The sequence below is a fragment of the Callorhinus ursinus genome, unplaced genomic scaffold (genome assembly GCF_003265705.2).
Source record: "Callorhinus ursinus isolate GAN/ISIS: 27379988/994484 unplaced genomic scaffold, GSC_fseal_2.0 scaffold20, whole genome shotgun sequence".
NCBI classification, from domain to species: Eukaryota; Metazoa; Chordata; class Mammalia; order Carnivora; family Otariidae; genus Callorhinus; species Callorhinus ursinus.
Genome location: NW_027397082.1, coordinates 31,405,048 through 31,428,737, shown reverse-complemented (window position 1 = coordinate 31,428,737; position 23,690 = coordinate 31,405,048). Strand labels below are relative to the sequence as shown.

The 23,690-nt window shown below is 35.3% G+C and overlaps 1 protein-coding gene across 5 annotated transcripts in view; it reads right to left on the bottom strand.

The window, feature by feature from the left end:
* The window catches only part of PARG (poly(ADP-ribose) glycohydrolase), a 124,899-nt gene that overhangs the window by 23,901 nt on the left and 77,308 nt on the right, over positions 1-23,690 (bottom strand). For 4 of the 5 annotated variants that reach the window (XM_025880912.2, XM_025880913.2, XM_073904496.1 and 1 more), the window contains exons 12-14: positions 21,163-21,238; positions 15,731-15,878; positions 1,917-1,995 (exon numbers count right to left, since the gene is read on the bottom strand). In XM_025880912.2, coding sequence (XP_025736697.1) covers positions 1,917-1,995; positions 15,731-15,878; positions 21,163-21,238 — 303 coding nt within the window. Of the gene's footprint in view, positions 1-1,916; positions 1,996-8,044; positions 8,127-15,730; positions 15,879-21,162; positions 21,239-23,690 lie in introns of all 5 variants that reach the window. The other variant, XR_012381744.1, reaches the window with a different exon arrangement.

The window sequence follows — 23,690 nt, the reverse complement described above, 5'->3', positions numbered from 1 at the left end:
TGAAAGACCTGCTTTTTGGGTCTTTGGTTTATAACATCACCATCTACCATCTAAAACATAATCCCAACAAGTGTTAACAAAAAATGTGTCATGATTCAGCACAATGGTCTACCTACTGTGCTCAATTGCTGATGGTGCGAAACTATTTTTAAAAAGACAAAGACAGTAAAGCAGACAGTAACATATTGCCTGTGGAAATAGGAAGGACTGGGTGAGATGACTTTGGCAATGTGAAATTCCAAATATTCCAATACTCCCTTTACAGACTTCCATAAAGTGACATGCTAAGCAACTTTTCACACTGAAGAAAGGCAACAGAAACCTTCATGTTAGTCTGTAAATAATTATCAGGAATTAAATATCCACATAGGTAATTGTTACAACCAAATATTTTAACCAAAACAAAAGGGAAGAGACCCAGGGGCTGGACTTGAGATATTACAAAGAATAAGCTGGCATGGGTAGATGGGCAATTACTGATTCTAACGCAACGGCTCTTTGTCATTAATGCACGTACACACAAACACAAGTGCTTTCAGGCATCATTTCTTTTTGTTTCTTCTTTCTCCAAATTTTAATTTAAATTCCAGTTAGTTAACATAGAGTGTAATATTAGTTTCAGGTGTAGAATTTAGTGATTCATTACTCACATACAACACCCTGTGCTTATCACAACAAGTGCACTCCTAATCTCCATCACCTCATTAACCCACCCCTCTCTCTCCCCTCCAGTAATCATCAGTTTGTGCTCCATAGTTAAGAGTCTGTTTTCTGGGACACCTGGGTGGCTCAGATGGTTAAGCATCTGCCTTTGGCTCAGGTCATGATTTCAGGGTCCTGGGATCAAACCCCACGTCGGGCTCTGGGGAGTCTGCTTCTCCCTCTGCCTGCCTCTCCCCCCTGCCTGTGCTCTCTCTCTGACAAATAAATAAATAAAATCTTTAAAAAAAAAAAAAAAGTCTGTTTTCTGGTTTGCCTCTCTCTTCCCCACCCATGTTGATTTGTTTTGTTTCTTAAATCCCACATATGAGTGAAATCATATGGTATTTGTCTTTCTCTGACTGACTTATTTCACTTAGCATCACATTCTCTAGCTCCAACTATGTCATTGCAAATGTGAAGATTTCATTCTTTTTTATGGCTGAGTAATATTCCATTATATATACATATATGCCACATCTTCTTTATCCTACGATCTAGCTACTGCACTACTAGGTATTTACCCAAAGGATACAGAAATACTGATTTGAAGGAATACATGCACCCTGATGTTTATAGCATCATTATCAACAATAGCCAAATTATGGAAAGAGCCCAAATATCCATTGACTAATGAATGGACAAAGAAGATGTGGTGTATATATATATACAATGGAATATTACTCAGGCACCATTTCTATAAAAGTTTACCCCCTAAAAGTTCACGAGGAAGCAAATATGTCAAAGTATAATAAAATGGTGTAAAGTAACTTCAGCAAAGTTTACTGTAGGTCATGCTGTTAACTGTCCTATGGCATTAGGCAAACTGTCCCAACATGTTTCCCCACCTACTTAATCTCACAGAAAAATTAAGGATAAATAAGCTGGTTAAAGGCTTTAAGCTCTAATAAGAACCTATTCTAAGTAAGTCTGGCCTTGGAAGTTAACCTCCACTGACTGCTTACATTTGGTAGCTGACAGGTAAAGAACAAGAGTTCCACCCTTATTTTTGGTTTAGACTTTTGGCTTTTCTCTGTTCTTCCCTTTTGTATACGGAGATGGTAATACTAGTTTAACTACCAGTGAACCTGTAATACTGAACTTAAAACAACAGTTATATTTCCAAAGTAAGAGTAGATGGAAGACAGAATGTACTAGGTCAAGCCCACATTCCTTAGCTTTTGGTCATGCAATACTCAAGTCAGAAACGAACTCACCTTTCACTCCCATCTTCATGGCTTCGGGCCCAACGATATGTTTCAGCATAGCCTGTGTATTCACTGTACTGTTCTGTACCTGAAACAAATAATCTGCCATTATTTTTCAGAAGGATTTTTCTTAAAAGCTTGTAGAGGGCACGTATTGAATGGAGCATTGGGTGTTATACGCAAACAATGAATCATGGAACACTACATCAAAAACTAATGATGTAATGTATGGTGAGTAACATAACATAATAAAATAAAATTAAATAAATAGTTAAAAAAAAAAGCTGCATGCTCTAAAGGGTCTTTAGAGTGGGAGGAGGGGCAGAAGCAGACTCCTCACTGAGCAGGGAGGCTGAAATGGCCAATCCCAGCTCCCCACTCACCAGATCATGACCTGAGCCAAAGGCAGACGCTTAACCGAGTGGCGCCCCCTAAAGGGACTTTGTTAATAAACTTAATCCTCATTTCTGGAAATACCTGTTGGCAAATGTCAACTGAAAAAAAAACCTCACTGGTCTTAATGACCTATTATTTTCCATAAGGAAATGACACCTATAATGACACCTATAAAAGCCACTGCAATGTTTATCATACAGAGATAAATGTCTCAATCAACAGAGAAAACAAAATATGCTCTGTCATATTAATGTCTGTCATGAGTGTACAGACTGTTTTATAAAGGTCCAATGTCTTCAGTATCAGTAATCTGATGGTAATACTTAGTTTGTATTGTTGAGAAAGCAATTTTACTTTTCTTAGCAGGGAATGTCTTTATGTATCATTAAATTAAATCTAGGACCTGCCTATCCATATGCAAGTTACTTCAAAGAGCTTTGTAAACCAGAATACTGTGACAGAGAAGGCACGGGGACTAAAGCATAATTAAAATTCATCTGATGAGAACATGCACCAAGCTTGCCACATAACAAAGTTTCTATTTTTTTTTAAGTTTTTATTAAGTAATCTCTACACCCAGTGTGAGGCTTGAACTCACAACCCTGAGATCAAGAGTCACATGCTCCTCAGATTGAGCCCACTAGGCGCCCCCCGAGATTTCTACTTAGACATACCAGGAGGGATAGTGCCAAAAGTGTCCTACTGCTTAACTAAATAAAATCATTCCAATTCCTATGGTCAACTCAATAATTAAACTTTTCAAGAATCAACAAAACCATAAAATGAAAACCTGAAAACCCTGAGCAAGATAATACTTTTCATATATAAAAAAGAAATTAAAAAAAAGAAGAAACAAGACTACACTGACAACTAAGAGTAGTGACTTTTTTTTTTTTTTTTTTTTTTTAGTGCAATTGCCCTAAATTTGCCGGTAAATAAAATGCAAGCAGACTGACTTTTTCAGACAGCTGAACACTATTGATTAAAATGACTACTCATACAGTAAAGGTCCAATACTGAAGATATTTGTGACAAAGACTTAATATTAGGGAAAAAATGATACTAGATATACAGTATTTCCAAAAAATATATATATTTTTAAAAATAGAAAACAGGGGCACCTGGCTCAGTCAGTAGAGGACGTGACTCTTGATCTCAGGGTCGTGAGTTCAAGCCCCAACTTGGGTGTAAAGATTATTTAAACAAACAAACTTTAAAAAAAAACATATTTAATAAAAATAAAAAGAACACAAAATCAAATCATGACATGCTAATTTTGAACTGTCAGTTCTTCATCCAAAAGCAAATTATTTTCATTTTTGGGGTCAGGTTAACTTCTTACATTTGCTTAAACAACTTGAAGCTTTTATACACAAAGATTACTAAATGTAGTGAACAAGACTGCAAATGGCCTCTACATTTAACTATTAACTTATAGATAGATAACAGAGAAACATGTTAAATACCACCATGAAGATGTATCAGCAACATTCAGACCGTGGGAACCTCTACAGGACCAATAGTCTGGGCTGCTTACAAAAAATTATAAGGAACAAAAGAAAGTGGAACCTATAAACTAAAAGAAACAAACATGAAAATACTAATAAGAAAGTGAGAGTAGTTATATTAATATTGGATAAAACAAACTTGAAGTCAAGGAGTATTATGAAAGATAAAGAGGAACACTTCATAATGATAAAAGGGTCAATTCATCAGAAAGACATAACAATTTTGCTTTTATTCTGATTTCACATTTGAAAAATTAATGAAATCCATTACATTAATAGATTAAAGAACCCCACATAATCCTAACAAAAGTTGCAGAAAAGATAAAATTCAACATCTACCATGATTAACACTCTCAACAAAACTGAGAATAAAAAAAGGAACTTCCTCAATCTGATTAAGGACCACTACATGAAAACTTACAACTAACTTCATATGCAGTAATGAAAACATTCCACCTAATTCAACACTGTAGTGAAGTCCTAGCCACCATAATAAGGCAAAAAAAAAAAAAAAAGAAAGAAAAGTCATAAAGAATATAAAAAAAGTAAGACTATCCTTATTTGCAAATGTCATGACTATTTATGCAGTAAATCCTAAGGAATCACCAGGAAATGAAAGAAAAAAAGAAAAATGATAGAAAAGAAAGACAAGCTCATAAATAAATGTAGTATCAAAGATATGTCTATATAACAGCAGCAAACAGTGGGAAAATAAAACTTTCAAAAATCCATTAACCAGAGCATCAAAAACAATAAAATACTTAGGAGTAAATGTAACAAAAGATATAGCAGACACCACTGAGAAAAAGTAAAGAAGATTTAAATAAATGGTAAGATAGACCATGCTCAGGGGTTGGAAGACTCAGTATGGTACTTCTCAATATTGTAATCACAAATATTCCTCAATCCTTTTGATATTCCTAGCAGACATTAAAAATAGTAATCGAGAAGGTGATTCTAAAATTCATATGGAAATGCAAAGAACCTAAAATAACCAAAACATTTTTGAAAAAAGAAGAACAAAACTGGAGGATTTAAGTATCTGAGTTCAATATTTACTTGTTGTGACCTAAGGAAAGACCAAGAGATCAACTGAACTAAATAGAATTCATAGATAAATCCACACTTGTATGGTCAATTGACTTATGACAATGGTGCTAACACAATCCATTGGGGAAGGAAGGGATAGTCCTTCCAACATATGTTACTGGAACAATTAGCTATTCATATAGAAAAAACCCCAAAAACTTCAACTGCTACCTCACACTATGGACAAAAATTACTCTGAAATAAAATAAAGTCATTAACATAAAACCTAAAACTATAAGACTTCGAAGAAAACATGGGAGAATGGCTTTATGACACTGGGGGTACATAAAGATTTCTTAGACAGGATAAAGAAAGCAGTAACCCTAATACAATTTTAAAAAGACGAGATTAGATCAATATTAAAACACTTTTAGGAAAATGCTTAGGCAAAACTGGAGGAAAAATATTTAGAAAACAAGTATCTGACAAAAGGCTTGTGTTCAAAATATTTAAGAACTCCTAGAAGTCAATAATAAAAATATACAAACAACCCAATTTAGAAAAATAAGCAAAAGACTTAAACATAACCATCACAGAGGAAGATAAACAATTAGCTACTGACTACATGAAATACTGCTGAATAACACTAGTCATAAGAGGAATGCAAATTAAAACCACAATGAGATACCACTATATACCCGACAGAATGGGTAAAATCAAAAAGAATGACAACACTAAATGTTGACAAGGATGTCAGCTGAACTCCACGTAACAGGTTTGCTATTTGCAGTGGCATGGCTTAGAAGTTCTGAAATCACTTTTTCTGTATTCTAGGTTTACTCAAATAAGAAAAGAGGAAGACTAGAATTTATGTTGTGATGTTACATGGCAATGGGAGGTAGCCATATGAATCCAGTTGTTCATATGTATATGCATGTGTGTGGTTATATATGTCCTGAGTCTGTCTGATGAAGGCATAGAAGCATGACACCCTTCATAGCAAAAAGCATACTGAGTATTCAAATCTTGATTTTTTTTTTTTTTTTTTTTTTTTTAGAGAAAGAGTGTGAGTGAGGGGAGGGATAAGGGGAGTGGGAGACAAACAGACCCCCTGCTGGGTGGGGAGCCTGACGTGGGGCTCAATCCCAGGACCTGAGCCAGAATCAAGAGTCAGTTGCTTAACTGACTGAGCCACACAAGCACCCCTCAAATCTTGATTTCTAAAAATTACTCTAAATCCAGGACTCCTTGGAGAGAGAGATGATCTAGAGCTGGGGCAGGGAATATACAAGATGAGCTCAAAACATCTTTTAATGCCCAAAAAGGGGAAAGTGCATTAAAGAATGATGGGCAAAGGAACACAACAGCTAACACTGACAAAATCTGGAACACTATAGCATCAAAATAGATGACAGTAATGGATTATAACACATTGAATAAAATAAGAATCCATGTGACTATATAAATATTAATAAATATACATAAATAAGAGAGAATGGAAAATCCTTCCTTACAGAAGAGTCCCAACTACTAAATGCAGAAGGAATGATGGAGTTAAAATGGGTGCTAAAATAGTGGGTGAATATTTGATGAGGAAAGAATATTTACAGTTTCAAAATGTGAAATACATAACTACAGATTAATTACAAAGGGAAAAGACTAACTTGAAAGTGAAGAAACTTGGCACATCCCACCTTAACCAAATCATGACAATTTATCACAAACACTGGGACAAAGTGGTATTACTATTCTCCTCAAAAGATACATTAGAGCAGGACACATCACTTCAGTGGGATTTTTTTTTAAAGATTTTTATTTATTTATTTATTTGAGAGAGAGAATGAGAGAGAGAGAGCATGAGAGGGGGGAGGGTCAGAGGGAGAAGCAGACTCCCCGCTGAGCAGGGAGCCCGATGCGGGACTCGATCCCAGGACTCCAGGATCATGACCTGAGCCGAAGGCAGTTGCTTAACCGACTGAGCCACCCAGGCGCCCATTCAGTGGGATTTCTATCAAAATGAATAAACTGGGGGGGGCCTGGGTGGCTCAGTCGGTTAAGCGTCTGCCTTTGGCTCGGGTCATGGTCCCAGTGTCCCAGCATTAGGCTCCCTGCTCAGCCAGGAGCCTGCTCCTCACCCCGCTCGTGCTCTCTCTCTCTCTCTCAAAAAAAAAAGAATAAACTGAATCTAGTTAGAAAGAAACACTGGGCAAACCCAAAATAAGAGACAATTTATCAAGTAATTGGTTTATATACTTTATTTTTTTTTTAAAGATTTTATTTATTTATTTGACAGACAGACACAGCGAGAGAGGGAACACAAGCAGGGGGAGTGGGAGAGGGAGAAGCAGGCTTCCCGCGGAGCAGGAAGCCCGGTGCGGGGCTTGATCCCAGGACCCCGGGATCATGACCTGAGCCGAAGGCAGACGCTTAACGAGCCACCTCAGGCTCAGGGGAGCCTGAGCCACCCAGGCGCCCCTGGTTTATATATTTTAAAAATATCAAGGTAAACAAATACAAGGAAAGGCTGAGAAACTGTCCTACTTTAAAGGATACATGACAACTGTATTCAAGGTGTGATCCTGGATTGGAGTAGACTGGGGGGAAAAAAGCTACAAAGAATATAATTAGGATAATCGACAAAATGAAAATATTGACTAGGGATTAACTAACAGTACTTTATTAATGTTAAATTTCTTGATTTTGATAACTTTGTTGTGATTTAATAGAATATCCTAGTTATTAAGAAATATATAGCAAAATATTTAGGGTAAAAGGGCACAATGTCTCCACTGTACTCTCGAAGAGAGATCAGGAAAAGAAAATAGAGAATGATAAAGCAGATGAGGAGGGATGCAAATTGGTGAATCTGGATGAATATTATATGGGAATTCCTTGTACTATTCTTGCAACTTTCCTATGAGAGTCTGAAATGTCTCATATATACACAAATATAAAAATATCTATACAATATAAATATTTTAAAAGCTATGAAAAATACTATTCTATTTTCATTTATGATTAAAATTTTCCATAATAAAAACATAAAAGATTTAAACTCAATACTAGAGTTTCTAGGCTATTACTCAGCATACTGCTTCTTAGAAGTAATTTTTCAAAAATTTAAAATAATTTTTACCTTAATTCCTATAAATTCATCTAGAATTTTGGATAAGATATGCAGCTATAAATTAAGAAAAGAATTACAGAATTCATGTTGTTTCTTGTGTAGGCCTTCCTTGACACCGTAAGTAGCGTTGGTGGTCCCTTTTCTGTGCTCCACAGTACTCTGCACATAACATCAGTAAAGCACTTAGAATATTAAATTGCAACCTGAAAGTCAGTTATATTTCTACACAATGGCAATGAACAATCACAAACTGGAATTTCAAAAATGTATTTATAATAGCAACAAAAATATGAAATAGGGATAAACGTGAGCAAATATAAAAGAAGTATACAGTGAAAAGTATACATTTTACTGACAGAAATTAAAGATGACCTCAATAAACAGAGCTATCTCATTCATGTGTCAAAGAGCAAATATCATTAAGATGTTAATTCTCCCCAAACTGATCTATAGATTCAAAGCAGTCTTAATTAAAATTCCAGCAAGGTTTTTGGTAGATATTGACAAACTGATTCTAAAATTCACCAAAACAATGCTGAAGAAGAACAAAGTTGGAGGACTCACACTATCTGATTTTGATAATTATTATAAAGTAATATATTATTACACAGTAATCAAAACAAAAAATAAAAACAAGTCACTGTAAGATCATGAAAAGATACACCACATATGATAAAAAGATATACCACATCTGATAAAACACCTGTATCCAAAATACATAAAGCATTTTCAAAACTCAACAATAAAAAACAACCCAATTAAAACATGGGCAAAAGATGGTTTCATGTATGTAGCCATATGTCAAAAAGTAACTTACCTAACTGTACACTTTAAATATACAGTTTACTATATGTCAATTATGCCTCAATAAAGCTGTTTTAAAAATGTAATCTAACTCCTTCACTAGACTGCCAGCTTCTCAAGAAAGGAATTATATGTCATTAACATGTATGTCTACATTAGCATTTTGTGACACAAGAATACAGATGCAGGGGGGTGACTGGCTGGCTCAGTTGGTGGAGCATGCAACTCTTGATCTCAGGGTCATGAGTTCAAGGCCCACACCGGGTCTGGAGCCTACTTAAAAAAAAAAAAGGACTATAGAAGCAGTTAAGTACTTGCTGCATAAACATAATAATTATCAAGCAAAAAAGGAAGAACACTGTATTAACTGAGGTTCAAATTATAATTCCAAAAGACTTAATCTGAAAGTACCATGTAACTGACACATATAAAAAAACTCACATTTACAAAGACAGCCTGGCATGGTTAAAAGAGCACCGCACTAAGATTAGGAGACATGAGGGACCCAAAGTGAATCCTTAAGTAACCAAATCTCTCAGTGGACTTCATTTCATGATCTGAAAATCAGGGTTGTTAATAATTCCTATCTTGTTTACTTCATAGAATTCCTTGGAAAACCATATAAGAAGAATTTAAAAGTCTTCAAAACCATAGAGTAGTTAGTATTGGTGTCATCAGATTCTACTTTGCAAGGAGGTAGAGAAACCAAAGATATATGATTTCATTTATGTGAGGTTTAAAAGCAACCTGGTCTACTGACCTAACTGGAAATAAAGACAGGAATCGTCCTGTTCCTTTCTATTTTCTGCCCAGCAGTGGACAAGCTTCATTTTCCTTATTTATAAAAAACAAAACAAAACAAAACTGCCTACTCTGATCTCTTAACTATGAAAACAAATACCTGTCTTTTCAAAAGAAAGTGGTTGGAAAATACAAAATATCATTATCATATTTCTATTTTAGGTTAGGATAGTTTTAGCCTTCTTTCCTAAGAGAAACAAGATTAATTTCTTTCAGGTATGGGAAATCAAAGATGCACATACAGATGATTTTGTTCTAAACAAATTAAGTCCTGGATTTTCAGAGTAGACATCTTTCAAAATTAGGTCAACTGTCTGTTCTGAAAAACAGATACCCTTGTTTTAAATTCAAATATATTGATAAACTACAATGAAAATACAAAGGTTAATAGTGATAATAGGAAACAAGAGACAGAAGATTGAATGACTTTTGTGATATAACCTACAAGACTTCATGCTCAAAAATAAATCTTCACTTAAGGAAAAAACTAGAAGGAACCCATTAAAATCTTTGCATAAGTTTGTGACAGGTTAATGAGTTTTTAGATTTAGTACTAAGAAATGTTCTTATTTTCTCTTACTAGTAATGAAAGTTTATGATGAACTGAGAAAAAAATATTTGGAGATTAAAAAATTCTATGCACCAATGGGTTGTGCCCTTGGAAATAAGGTTTGTACAAAAGCAAAGCCATCTACTCTGCTTTTATTAGTAGCACTCATACAGTGATGATTATTCAGGAGATAGAACACTTTTGACTTTCATTGCCATGATTAAGAAAAATGAAGAAAAGCTAAACTACTGAATTTGGATCTTTCCCAGTGAGCTGGTATCATTTAGTTGGCAATGGGTTGTTTTTGTAGTGATGGGTTTCTAGTGTTGTTGCTCTATAAAAAGCATCAATACCATAAGCAATGGTGTCTGTCCACTTTTCTACTTTCTATCAGATATGCTGACATTCACAAAAGATATAAGGATCTGCGATGTCTGGGATGATTTGATTCACTAGAGGGCAGGTTTTGTGTTAAATGTACTAATATTCTGCTCAGTAAGTTTCATGTCTAGGCATCTGCTTTAAGTACTCACCACACTGAAACAATAAAACAAACTCCTAGAACCATGGTAACACCCTTTGGCATTAAAGCTATCTGCTGGATGATGTAGAAGAACACAAGAAAGGGTAAAAAAGGGGGGAAAAAGAGGGGGGTAAGATTGGAGATTCTTTCTATCTATATTTACTGAAAGGTTTTAACTCCTGGCTGCCTGCAGGGAGGATCACAACACATAGAGGGATAACACTATCTGGATAAAAGTATTTGCCTGTTTCATGACCTGTTTCATATTCATTTCAAAGTCTGATACCAACCAGATGCCCCAACATGATGATAAATTTAATTTATTTCTAATTTCTCAAACTCTTCTACAGATTCAGGCAGCAGAGTCACAGCCATTAGCTCACTGAGGCTGGATGAATCATTGAAGGAATGGAATTGATCAGGCAGATAGATTGCAGTGCATGGCTAAGAGTCTCCTAAGAAGGGAGATGGCAGAAATCCAACATCAAATAGATGATGAAATGGCCATTTCCATTAAGGGAACATCACATCACAGATATTAATTAGAAGGCAGTATAATAGAGTTAAGTGGATGTGGGGAAAAATGCTGAGTTAAAAGTCACCCCGGATGTCCCTAGCCTGAAGTAATCATAGATGTGAAGGTGAGTCATGGATTTGCAATTTTCCATTCATTTTACAATAGCTATAGGTAAGGTAGAGAACAGATATAACTCCAGAGTGGTGATCTTTTTTTTAGACTGGGTACAAGCTATCTTTAAAAAAAGAAAAAAATTCTAGTGTTTTCCTTTTATTATTAGGAAGAAAATTACATCTTTTACTTACAGCGACACTAATGGTAGATGATAAGAGACCTACTATTTTCCTAGTAAAGAAGAAATAAAGCAAATGAAACAAATTAGCTTTGAATTTAAATGCCCAGCATTCTACCAACTTTTTTATTTTAAGGATGTAAACTCATCTTTAAAACTAATGAAATATTCTGTCCTGAGTCTTTAGTTCAAATCTAGCTTTAGCTGTTAAAAATTAAAAATCTTTTAAAGTATTATTTGATAACACCCAAATGCTGGAGACAGTCACATTCCAGACCTTCAGAGCTCTCTAAAACATTGTTAAGACTCATATTCAAAGTATCTATTGGCCCAACACTGGATTTATGACACTTTAATTTTTTTATTCTGCAATCCCTTGCACTTTCCTTCCCCCTAATACCTTCCAACTGCATTCTTCCTATCTGTATACATCATAAACAATAATTGCAGACAGATGACCAATAGGGGAGTTGAGACAACAGTGAAAATAGAAGGGTTTTATCTTTACATTTTGGTACAATATGGATCACAACCTCAGGATTCTGGATGAAATACTTTGGTTATTAACTTCAAATAGTTGAGGCTTTATCCAAGAGGAAATTTCTTCGCTGAGGTTCCATTCTTAATTTTCTACATAAACTTAGAAAATTAACAATCTGCCTTACATCACCAAAAGAGCAGAATCACAAAGATATTATAAGAAATAATAAGATGCCCAAATAATGTGGAATAACTTGTTGAAAGCCTTTTTTTTTCCCCCAACAAGCACTTACAAATGGTAAGGATACATCAGCAAAAATGATTAAATAAAAAGAAAAAGAAGAAGATAGCAGGAGAGGAAGAATGAAGGGGAGTAAGTCAGAGGGGGAGACGAACCAGGAGAGATGATGGACTCTGAAAAACAAACTGAGGGTTCTAGAGGGGAGGGGCTGGGGGGATGGGTTAGCCTGGTGATGGGTATTGAGGAGGGCACATTCTGCATGGAGCACTGGGTGTTATGAACAAACAATGAATCATGGAACAGTACACCAAAACAAATTATGTAATATATGGTGATTAACATAACAATAAAAAATTAAAAAAAAATAACAGCAACAACAACAACAAAAAGCCTCTGAAAATTTTCTCCTCCATAAAAGCCATGAGAACACTGGCAAAAATTATAAGAATCAACTTTTTCTGAACTGTGGGAATTAACCAAAGGCTTGCAGCAATCTGAGGAGGGTTCATTAAAGAAAAAATGGCTGAATCTTGATAAAAACAATGAGCTTTGGGACATTTTTAACTCTCCCTATTCTTATTCCATTCTCCTGAGCTCTAGAGTAGCCTTAAAAACCAACAGTTTGTAATCACAGTAAAAACCACGAAAGGGGTCAGAAGAGTGATGAAGTTCCTTCAAAGCCCCATTCTCAGAGAACTCTCATCATTTGACCTGTCTCGTGGCTCCCTGGAAGACCTCACTTGTAAGGCCGTCTTTATTTGACCTGACTTGGAGTGTACCAAGTCAGTGCAAAGAGCCTAATCCACAGGGGTGTTTACTGAAAACAATTTCATGCAATTGCTTAACAGTATGGCTACCTGAGGCAGTAGACATCAGTTGGGGCAAATAATAGGCTAACCAAAAAGTTTCAAAGGGAAAGCTGAGGAATGAAATATCTATAAGGGGCTTTAAAAAATTCTTAGTATCCCCAGGAATCCAGAAGTCTACATGCTCATGAAAGACCTGAGAATGTCCTAAGCTCACTACTCTGACCTTGAGGCTCTATGCAAGCAATAAATGAAGTGCCAAGTGCAAGCAGAAAGCAAATGTCAATGGCCTGGTAGAGTGTTGAAGGTGAGCCCCAATGTATACACAAGAGTCCTTCAGAAAAGACTGGCTTATTGGTTCCAAGCATTTAAGGTAATCTTAATTCAATCATTAGCTAAACTAACCTAAGTAGAGACTTTAATGAACATACACAAAAAAGAATACAGACTTTCAGAATTAGTTCAGGAAAGTCACTAAATAACAATAACAAATAGCAACAAAAACAGACTCTGGGGGAAGGGGAAAATCTGATTCTGAGAGTTGCTACATTATTAAAATGTCCAATTTTCAACAAAAAATTGAGATTTTGCAGGAGCGCCTGGGTGGCTCAGTTGGTTAAGCGTCTGCCTTCAGCTCAGGTCATGATCCCGGGGTCCTGGATTCAAGCCCCGCATCGGGCTCCCTGCTCCATGGGAAGTCTGCTTCTCCTTCTCCCCGTGCCCTTTCCCCCTTCCTTGTGCACACACACACACTCTCTCTCTCAAATAAATGAATAAAATCTTTTAAAAAAAATTGAGATATGCAAAGAAAAGAGAAAGTAAGATACCTACTCAGGTAAAAAAGGTAGTCAACTATAACTGTACCTAAGGAGACCAGATGTTAGACTTACTAAACAAAGACATTAGCTATTTAAATATGTTCAAAGAACTAAAGGAAATTATATCTAAAGAACTAAAGTATGCAAATAATGCCTCACAAATAGAGAAACTCAAAAAAGAGATAGAAATTATTTAAAAATAAAAAGAAGAACCAGTGGCTCAGTCAGTTAAACATCTGCCTTTGGTTCAAGTCGTGATTTCAGAGTTCTGGGATCGAGCCCTGCATTGTGGGCTCCCTACTCAGCAGGAAGTCTGCTTCTCCCTCTGCCACTCCCCCTGCTCGTGCTTTCTCTCTCTCAAATAGATAAAATCTTAAAAAAAAGAAGAAGAAGAAGAAGAAGAAGAAGAACCAAATAGAAATTCTGGAGGTGAAATGTACAGTAACTGAAATAAAAATTTCAATGGAGGAATTCAAAAGCAGATTAGAGCAAGCAGAAAAAAGAATCAGTAAACTTGAAGATAAGTCAACTGAAATTATCCTGTCTGAGAAAGAGAAAGAATAGAGAATGAAGAAAAATGAACAGAGCTTCAGAGACCAATAGGACATCATCAAATGTACCAACATATGCATAATGGGATTACCAGAAGGAGAAGAAAAAAAGGGACAGAATGAATACTTAAAGAAATAGTGGTCAAAAGTTTCCCAAATTTATCTAAACATTTAAGTAGTTCAATGAACTCCAAATAGGATAAAATCAAAGAGATCCTAAACACATCATAATGAAACTGTTCAAAGACAAAGAGAAAATCTTAAAAGTAAAATATAAGGAACAAAATTTAGATACTCTCCTGAAGGTTGCCTATTAATATATCTGAAGCAAAGACAGTGGCTTCAAGCTTAGATCTCAGAGTCTTAGTTCTGGCATGTACCTCTTTGGAGGTAAATTAGTTGAGTATAAATTTGATATAACTCATAGGGGATGGTTTTTCTCTCATTATAATCTTTCAGAATAACAATCAACCAAATTCTCCAAACCAAGTGAGTGTTTAGTCTCCTACACTAATCTCAAAGCAGCAACAGATTCAAAAAGGAAATAAGAAATCCTTTTGCAGAGAGAAAAAAGTATCAGCAGCAGATGACTTGATTATGGCTTTTATGTGGGAATGTTCTTTTAGGTACTTGAATAAAAGGCTTAACTTACCTATGGTGGCTGATTAAGAATTTCTTAAGAACTATGAGTTAATCATTAGTTTTTTTGTAGCTCATTCACAAGAAAATACAGTGACATAGTAGTATCTCAAGCTAAAAAAACTTAAATAAAAAATTTAAATCTCAATAATAGACCTAAAGTATAAATTTGACCATATTTCCCTCTCTCCTCCTCCCACATTCACTTAAATCAAGAAAAGCCACTCAGATCATCACACTTTTTCTTAGGATTAGAAATTGGGTTAATATAAGGTTACTGATTTATTTCTCTTCTCTAAAAGCTCTCTGTTTCACTGATTCTCTCTGACTACTATAACTGCTTTTTTTATTTATATAGGTCTTCATACTGGAAGTATAACAAAGCACTATGGAAACATAATGGAAGAATAATAATAGAATACATGTTCAAAGACATATCACTATCCTCTTTTTAAGGGCATTATATCATAAAATTTCAAACTGGAGGGTAAATGCATAGTTTTTACCCTTGTTCCTCAGATAAAGATGCCAAGAAAGAAAAGGTGGGAATAAAATGTCTTACTCAAGATTAGGAAAATAAAACTGTAACAATTTCAAAAACCAAGAATAAATTAATCAATAAAAATATTGGGACTAATGCCCATGATACAGAATAGCGATATCTGGGTGGCTTCTAGCCTTCATGATAGATATTCGTAGATGGGGAAAACTACTCTATCATACAGACTTCCCATAACTAACCTGTAATGATAAGACATTCGTTGTGATCCAGCACCTCAGTGAAGAGCCGTGAAACAATTAACTCGGGGTTGATTAAAAAGCGGATTTCTTCTTGTACAAGTCCTGCACCGGTTACACCACCTCCAACAAAACGGTTTGCAAAATCCACCTATTTGGGAAAATGTGGCATGTTAAATGATGATCTAAATACCTACATATATGATAAAGAAGTACTCTCCCTCTTCCTTTCATTTCCCATGTAAATCAATCCCCAAATTAGTAATTTTCCCAGGGAGAATAGGTTGTGGTTGAATGTACTCTTTCCATCTCACTGCAGTTAACATCTCTGCTTATTCCTTTGGATTCTAAAACCTTAGAAGGAACCTGGAAAATGGAGCTTTTAGGCAAAAGCCTCAATGTAATTATATAGACTCTTGTTTACAAACCTTCTATGTACTCCAAGGGCCATAAATCAAGGGAAACTTTATTTGGAAAGGTTTTAAGATCATTTCTACACCATTCACTATTCAATTTCCATTTCTGGATTTCTTATGACTTTAACTGTATCTTTCTTATATAATATGGCAATCAAACACATGCCCTAAAAGAACTGAGGAACTTAGTAACTGCCCTTTTTTGGGTAACCTTTTTCTTCTGTGAAAGAATAAAGAGATGGAAATTTCACCCTAAATTCAGTTGTAAATGCCAAACTGTGTAAACATTACAAACTATTTTTTTTAAATATAGCTAAGGAAAAAAATGAAAACAGAGAACCTAGTTTAACAACAAAGATTCATAATTTGGGTATTGTTGATAATGCTACTTATAAACAGCAGAGTACATGTTTATGGAAAGAGCCCAAATGTCTATCAACTGATAAATGGATAAAGAAGAGTGGGGTGTATGTGTATGTAATAAATAAACAAACTGGAATAGTCCTCAGCCATAAAAAAGAATGAAATCTTGCCATTTGCAACAATGTGGATAGAGCTAGAGAGTATTATGCTAAGTGAAATAAGTCAGTTAGAAAAAGACCCATACCATATGATTTTACTCATGTGGAATTTAAGAAACAAATGATCAGAGGGGGGCACAAGAAAGAGGCAAACCAAAAAATTATAGAGAACAAACTGATGGTTACCAGAGGGGAGGTGGGAGAGGGGAAATAGGTTAAATAGGTTAAATAGGTGATGGAGTTTAAGGAGTACACTCGTGATGAGCACCAGGTATTATAATTAAGTGTTGAATCACTAAATTGTACACCTGAAAGTAGTATTATACTGTATGTTAACTGGAATTTTAATAAAAATTTAATGGTTTCCAGCTTTGTCTTAGATTTTTCTATTCGAGGACTTAGATTACACACATACACAACACCCTGTGTATATACATAGCTATACACATGCAAAAGAATTTAGTAAGTAATGTAAAAGAAGCTTATATACCGTATAGAAAAAACATACTCCTGTGTCTCTCCTTTCCTCTTACACTACTACCACACTTACAACACTTTTGACACCAGATGTATGGGTTTCCACACATCAAGAAATTCTGAAACACCAGCTAGGTGTCCTATAACTCACTTCAGTTCTGACATCATCTACCAGGAGTTCACATCAAATCCCACAGGCTTCAGTCCCACAAGACTGCCCCATTTCACACACCAACTACAAGTCCCAAGTTGTCGATTATACTTCTAATTGACCAGCTATAAACTGGGGTTCCCATGACCTGCTCCTGTGGTTTGATAGAACAGCTCACAGAACTCAGGATAACACTTACTTATGTTTACTGATTTATTAAAAAGGATATAATAAGGGATACAGATGAAGAGACAAATGAAGTGCTACATAGGGCATGGTAACTGGGAAGAGGCATAGAGTTTCTATGCCTCTCTGGGCAAGGCACTTTCCTAGTACTTCCACACGTTCACCAACCTGGAAGCTCTTTGAATCCTGTTCTTTTGGGGAGTTTTGTGGAAGCTTCATCACTTAGGCATGATCAACCATTAACTCAGTTTCCAGCCCCTCTTCCTTTCCCAGAAAATGGGGGTGGGGTAGAAAGTTCCAAACCTCTAATCATGACTTAATCTTTTTGGTGACCAGCACCCATCCTGAAACTATCCAGGAGCTCACCAAAAGTCACCTCATCAGAACAAAACACACTCTTATCACCTAGGAAATTCCAAGGGATTTAGGAGCTCTGTTTCAGGAAATCAGGGTCAAAGACCAAATATTAGAACAAAAGATGCCTCTAGTGCTCTTATCAGTTAGGATATTACTGGGGTTTTAGGAGCTCTGTGCAAAGAACCAGGGGTAGAGACCAATATACGTTTTTTCTATTATTTTACATATATTTTCAGACTATTGTCAAATATAAGATTTCCTAAAACTTGTTCTCTAAAGCAATTATGATACTACATAGTAATTTGAAGTCTGTTTTACAAGAGTAAAGAATATGAATCTTTTGATATATAAAGATATATGTAAAAAGAAATTAACAGAAGGTAAAGTAGTCTTTCATTAGAGAAAAACTTAGAAATACTGAAAAATATGACTGGACAAGTTCTTGAAATGAGTTATTATAGAGAACCATATATATTTTATACTCTGGCATACTAAATCAACACTAAAAAAGTAACTCTTTAGCTTATATAGAAAAATAATTTTGGTTGAACTAGTCCATTGATTAGAATTAGTTGCTTTCAACATATAAGGTCATTATGCATTGGGTGATTTATGGCTTAAAATGTTCAACAAAGATCAACTGAATATTGTGCTGGGAACCATGTGATACAAAGATGAATATGATGTGAGCCCTGACTTCACAGCATTTGTAATCTAGATGAGATCCCAGCACATAAGCTGAATAAGATGATTACTAAAGAACCTACTAGAATGTATTAGATCCTTCCCAAATAATACAATTAACTAAAATTGGAGCAAGGGGACATGGCATTCAAACTAGATTTTGCTGACATTCAGGCAGAGGGAATAACTGCACAAGGACGTGGGAAAAAAACAACTGTACAGAGCTACATGAAGACAGTGTTAAGCACTGTCTGTTAAGACAGTTAAGCCTGTCTGCAATGTAGAGTATGTGAAGGATTATAGTTGCTGATGCGGTAGTCTGGGTTCTTGGAAAAATTCTAGGATGAAAAGTTACAACTGGACCTGTGTTTTAGAAAGATAATTCAGGCTAGAGTTCAAAGAATGAATTGGAAAGGAGTAAAATTAAAAGCAGAGAGGCTGGGTAGGTGACTACTGAGTAGTTTAGATAAGCACTACTAGGGCCTCAAACAGGTCAGCGGGGAAGAAAGTGAAGGAATGAGAGACCCAGCAAAAATTAAAATGGAGAGCACTTGAAAATCAAGAGACTAGCTAAACATAATAGCACTGTGAATACAAATGAGAAACAAACAAGGTTTGAGATCAGCAAAACTTAATTTTTACTGGAACAAGGTACACAACTAAAATAAAAAGATAAGTTCTATCCAACTTACATACAACTTGGTAATGATAAGTGAAATACATTCAATGCACATACTATTATTCATTCTTTGAATAAAAGGCCAACATTTATTACTTGAAAGGTATGCACAGAAATAAATACATTATACTAAACTCAATATGCCTCTGAAGGCAGGGGTCTTTTAGAAAAATCAAACTTTCTACTACTTAAAAAAGTTCTTAATAAAAGGCTCTCTACTACAGGTGAGAAACCTGTTCCAGTACATGAAAACAAGCATATGAGGGCTTATTTTTAGCCATTTTCCAACTCACTTTACTTTAAAGCTAATCGTTCAGATTAGTCAGTTTCTGAATTATAACTTGATGAAAAGGGAGAAATGATAACAATCCTTAGAGAGGTTTTGTTGTTGTTGCCATTCAGCATAATGTAATTTACACGCTACACAAGGAGCTTTGAAATATTGCAATACAATATTCCCCGATCTCCTGGGGATACATGGCATGGGTAGGGAGAATAATTAATAGAAGCCTTTCTTTTAATCTATTGAGGTTTCACATTTCATCTATAATATATTCCAGAAAAGTGGGAAGAATCTCAACCTTGAATGTTGCTAAATAATTCCTTGCTGAATTGTATTGTGATGAAAGGTCAGCATTCCTGTGGTGCTAACTAGCAGTAGCTTTGTTTTCATGTGTATTAAGACTCCCTCAGTTAAATGCAAGATTTTAATGTAGAAAAGAACATCATCAAGATGGAAGTGTGGGGAAAAAGTAACATTCATTTGATAAGCATATTTCAAAATTACTGTTTAAAAAAAAGTAATGATTAAATACAAATTTTAAAAAATTTTAAGTGCCAGACAAATATTAATTCAGTTATCTAAGTATTTCTGTTTATAATCTCAAAAAATTGCTGGGAGAGAGTGATTTAAAGCAAAATATGGTTTGCCCCTTTGAAGATTTTAATTATAAATATGGCTTTGAAAAGGCCACTCTAAAAAGAATCTCAGTTTCATTAAGCACTGAGAGCATAAATATATCATAAGAAGCCAAATGCAAATGAGTCTAGTCATTTCACAGTATACATTAAGTTATTCAAACAAGTCAGTCCATCTCAGGAAACTGATTTAACTTCTGACCCAATATAAGCACCAAATAAGGATCTAAGAAGAAAAATCAGCAATTAGTGAAATGATATATAGCATCTTTCAAAGAAAACTGAAATTACAGTGCTCTTGTAAATGGACTATGAACACAAATCACTAACATTTTGTCTCTGATTAGTGACTTTAGCAAAAGAAAAACATGTTCAGGTTAAGTGTTACAACAATTTAAAGCTAGATACACAGGGTATTTTGTTAACTCCTTTTTTCAAAAATACATATTTCTAAAGTAAAGGCAGTAACACAGATTAATAACAAAGATTGAAAGATGGGCAAAATAACCTGCTCTGAAACAGGGAAAAGACAGCAAGCAAAGTTGGCGCACGTGCCTGAAACTGTTACATATGGGAGAGAGGACCTTCTTATCAATCAGTTTTAGATGTCTGCCTCCTAAGACCTAAACAAGGTTGGTGGCAGAAAAACATTTCAAGCTGGTCATCATTTGGGGCAGAGCAAGAGCCTTTAAAGAAAAAGAACAAAACTGCTTGGTGACGGCTTGTCAAGACCATACTCTGGGAACTTCATCCACTGTCAGTCTACATCAATGTCTGAACTAAGAGGCCTGATGTTGTCCAGATCAAGATTTTCTGTCAAAGGCTTTTTAAAGAGGCGCACATTAAGAAACAGTGTACACTGGCAAATAACAGTATTGCCAAGGCTGTCAAAATGATCTGTTTGGCGTTTTTCTCCATTCTGTTATCATGCTTCTTTGCATTAAATCAGTTTAGGAGATAAATAAACAGGTTTTCATATTTCCTTTGCTGTCAGAGCTTGGCAAGAGTAAGTCCCAAACACACACACACTGTTGTGATCCACCTACCTGTAGCATGCCTTGACCATTTCCTTCTATGGTACCTTCATAAGTGACATGCAATCGAGTCAGGGGTTTTTCACATCTACAATTTAAAAAGATAGTCCTTTACTTTTTTTCTTTTTTCTCTTTTACTTATTTGAGAGAGAGAGAATGAGAGAGAGAGAGCACATGAGAGAGGGGAGGGTCAGAGGGAGGAGCAGACTCCCCAATGAGCAGGGAGCCCGACGCAGGACTTGATCCCGGGACTCCAGGATCATGACCTGAGCTGAAGGCAGTTCCTTAACCAACTGAGTCACCCAGATGCCCCGATAATCCTTTACCTTTAATGACAAGCATTTCACTATGAAAAAATGTGAAAATATACATAACTAGAGAAGAAATATTGAAACCATTCCAAATCTTAAAAGCCAGAAACAGGTGCCTGGTTAACATTTTCGATATAGATTCTCCCAAACTTTTTCTTATTCAAATATTAAAAATACATATTTAAATTAAAATGGGATAACATGCTGCTTTGAAACCCATTTTTCTCCTATAAAATATCAGTTTCTCTTCTTTAAGAACTGAAAAACTTCTCAAAATGTAAAAAAAAAAAAGATCTATGCAATTTTATTATTATGCTAGAGTTGGCAACCTAAAGAAAAATACAGAAAAATTTGGCAATAAATCATATATGATACTGGGATGGAGTCTATTTTCACTAGTTTGTATACATGATTGTGTGTGGTGGGGGTGTCTTGATGAAAATACAGGCCACAGAAATCTGATCTATGATATTTTTATATTAATAAAATTGATGGATGAATCTACTACTTGTAAGTCACAATTATTTTCTTTCCCTTTCATTGACCACAGTCACTGACATGCTACCCCAAAATGTGGCATCATGATATAGCAAATATTTTAAGCTGCATTAAGTTTGAGAAAATGGCAGAAGCAGGAGGGTCACTATGACCTCCTCCCCTCCTCACAGTTCTTCCTACATGTAATAAAACCCTCATGTGCAAGGTGCCCACCCTGTATTTGGAGGAGAGGAACATCCTTATCCAAAGAAAAAGGGATGCCAAGAATTCTAACAAACAGGCCTTGCTAAGTTTTCCCCGGATAAGTACAATTACCTTGTATTTCTTAATCTATCAAATTCCTCAGAAATGTCTACTCTCCATTGAGCAAAAAATTAAGTGGGTCTGTTTCTTTGGGCCTTCATTCCCTTAAGAAGGTTCCTGTGACATGTAAAACTTACATTAAATAAATTTGTGTGCTTTTCTCCTGTTAATCTTTGTCCTTTTAGTTTTCAGACACAGCCTGGGACCCTAACTAGGTCAAGAAAATACTTTTTCCTCCCTTACAGTATTTACCTGGCTTACATTATATTAAAAAGCCAATTCCATTTTATTAATAGTATTTGATGATGACATTTTTCAGTAACAGATTTTCCTCGATTACTTACTTGATAAAAAATATAAATTACAATAGAATATAACAGATGAGATCCAAATCCCTAACTTACATTAAGGGTGGCATTCATTTTGGTGGGGACTATATATTTTTTAAAACAATTATGTATTTCTTAAAACAATTTAACGGGGGAAGCACTATTATTGGGATTTACTTTCCTCCTGATTTTAATGAGTCCAAATACATTTCTGGGGAAGCTCCAGTCCAATAGATTAACAGCCTTAAACAGAAGGCAATTCAGTACAGGTTCTAAGAGCTCCACTTGCATTAACTCATGTAATCCTAACAACCCTATTACTATCTCTTTTTACAAATGGGAAAAAAATGCACAGAAAGCATTTATGTAATCTGCCCAAGACTCATAAGCAACAAAGCAACAAGGATATGAAGCCAGGTAGTCCTAACAATGGCCCAAACTCTTAAACAGTATGCTATACCTTTAGAAAAATTACTTTCTAAATCTCTTCTAGAAAGTAGTGACACAAGTTCGATCTTTTTTTTTTAACTTCCTTTTTTGTTTGTTTGTTTTTTGATCCTACTTTCCTGGCCATTTTATGCTAAGGGAGACTACCCATGAGGATACCACTGAAAAGACAAAAAGAAGCATGATCTAGAAATCTAGTTTATCAGTCAGGACTTCAAAACAGAAATCTCATCTGTCATCAACTATTCTTCATAATTGAAGCTGTCAATGTACAGTACAATTCTCAATAAAATTATGAAACTGCTAGACACTTTTTTAAAAGCATCCTCCAACTTCTTGATTGGTCCCAGCAAATCTTTCATACCAGTCACAATCAAAGACACAGACGATTGTGGCTCTCTGTGATTGACTAAGCACAGCTAAGGTATTCACTGATGATCACTGGGTTAACTGTCACATGGCAGAAACCTGGAAATCAGAAAACCCTCTAACTTCCTGGCACCCATTTAGCTCCTTACTCCTGGGAACACTAACAATCCTCATCTCTTCTTTATCCTTCCTCTTTAAATGAATACATGTTTCTGGTTCTGTGGAGTCTGGGAGATTGATTAATTACATTCTCCAACTTACTTACGAAGCAGCTAAAACAAAA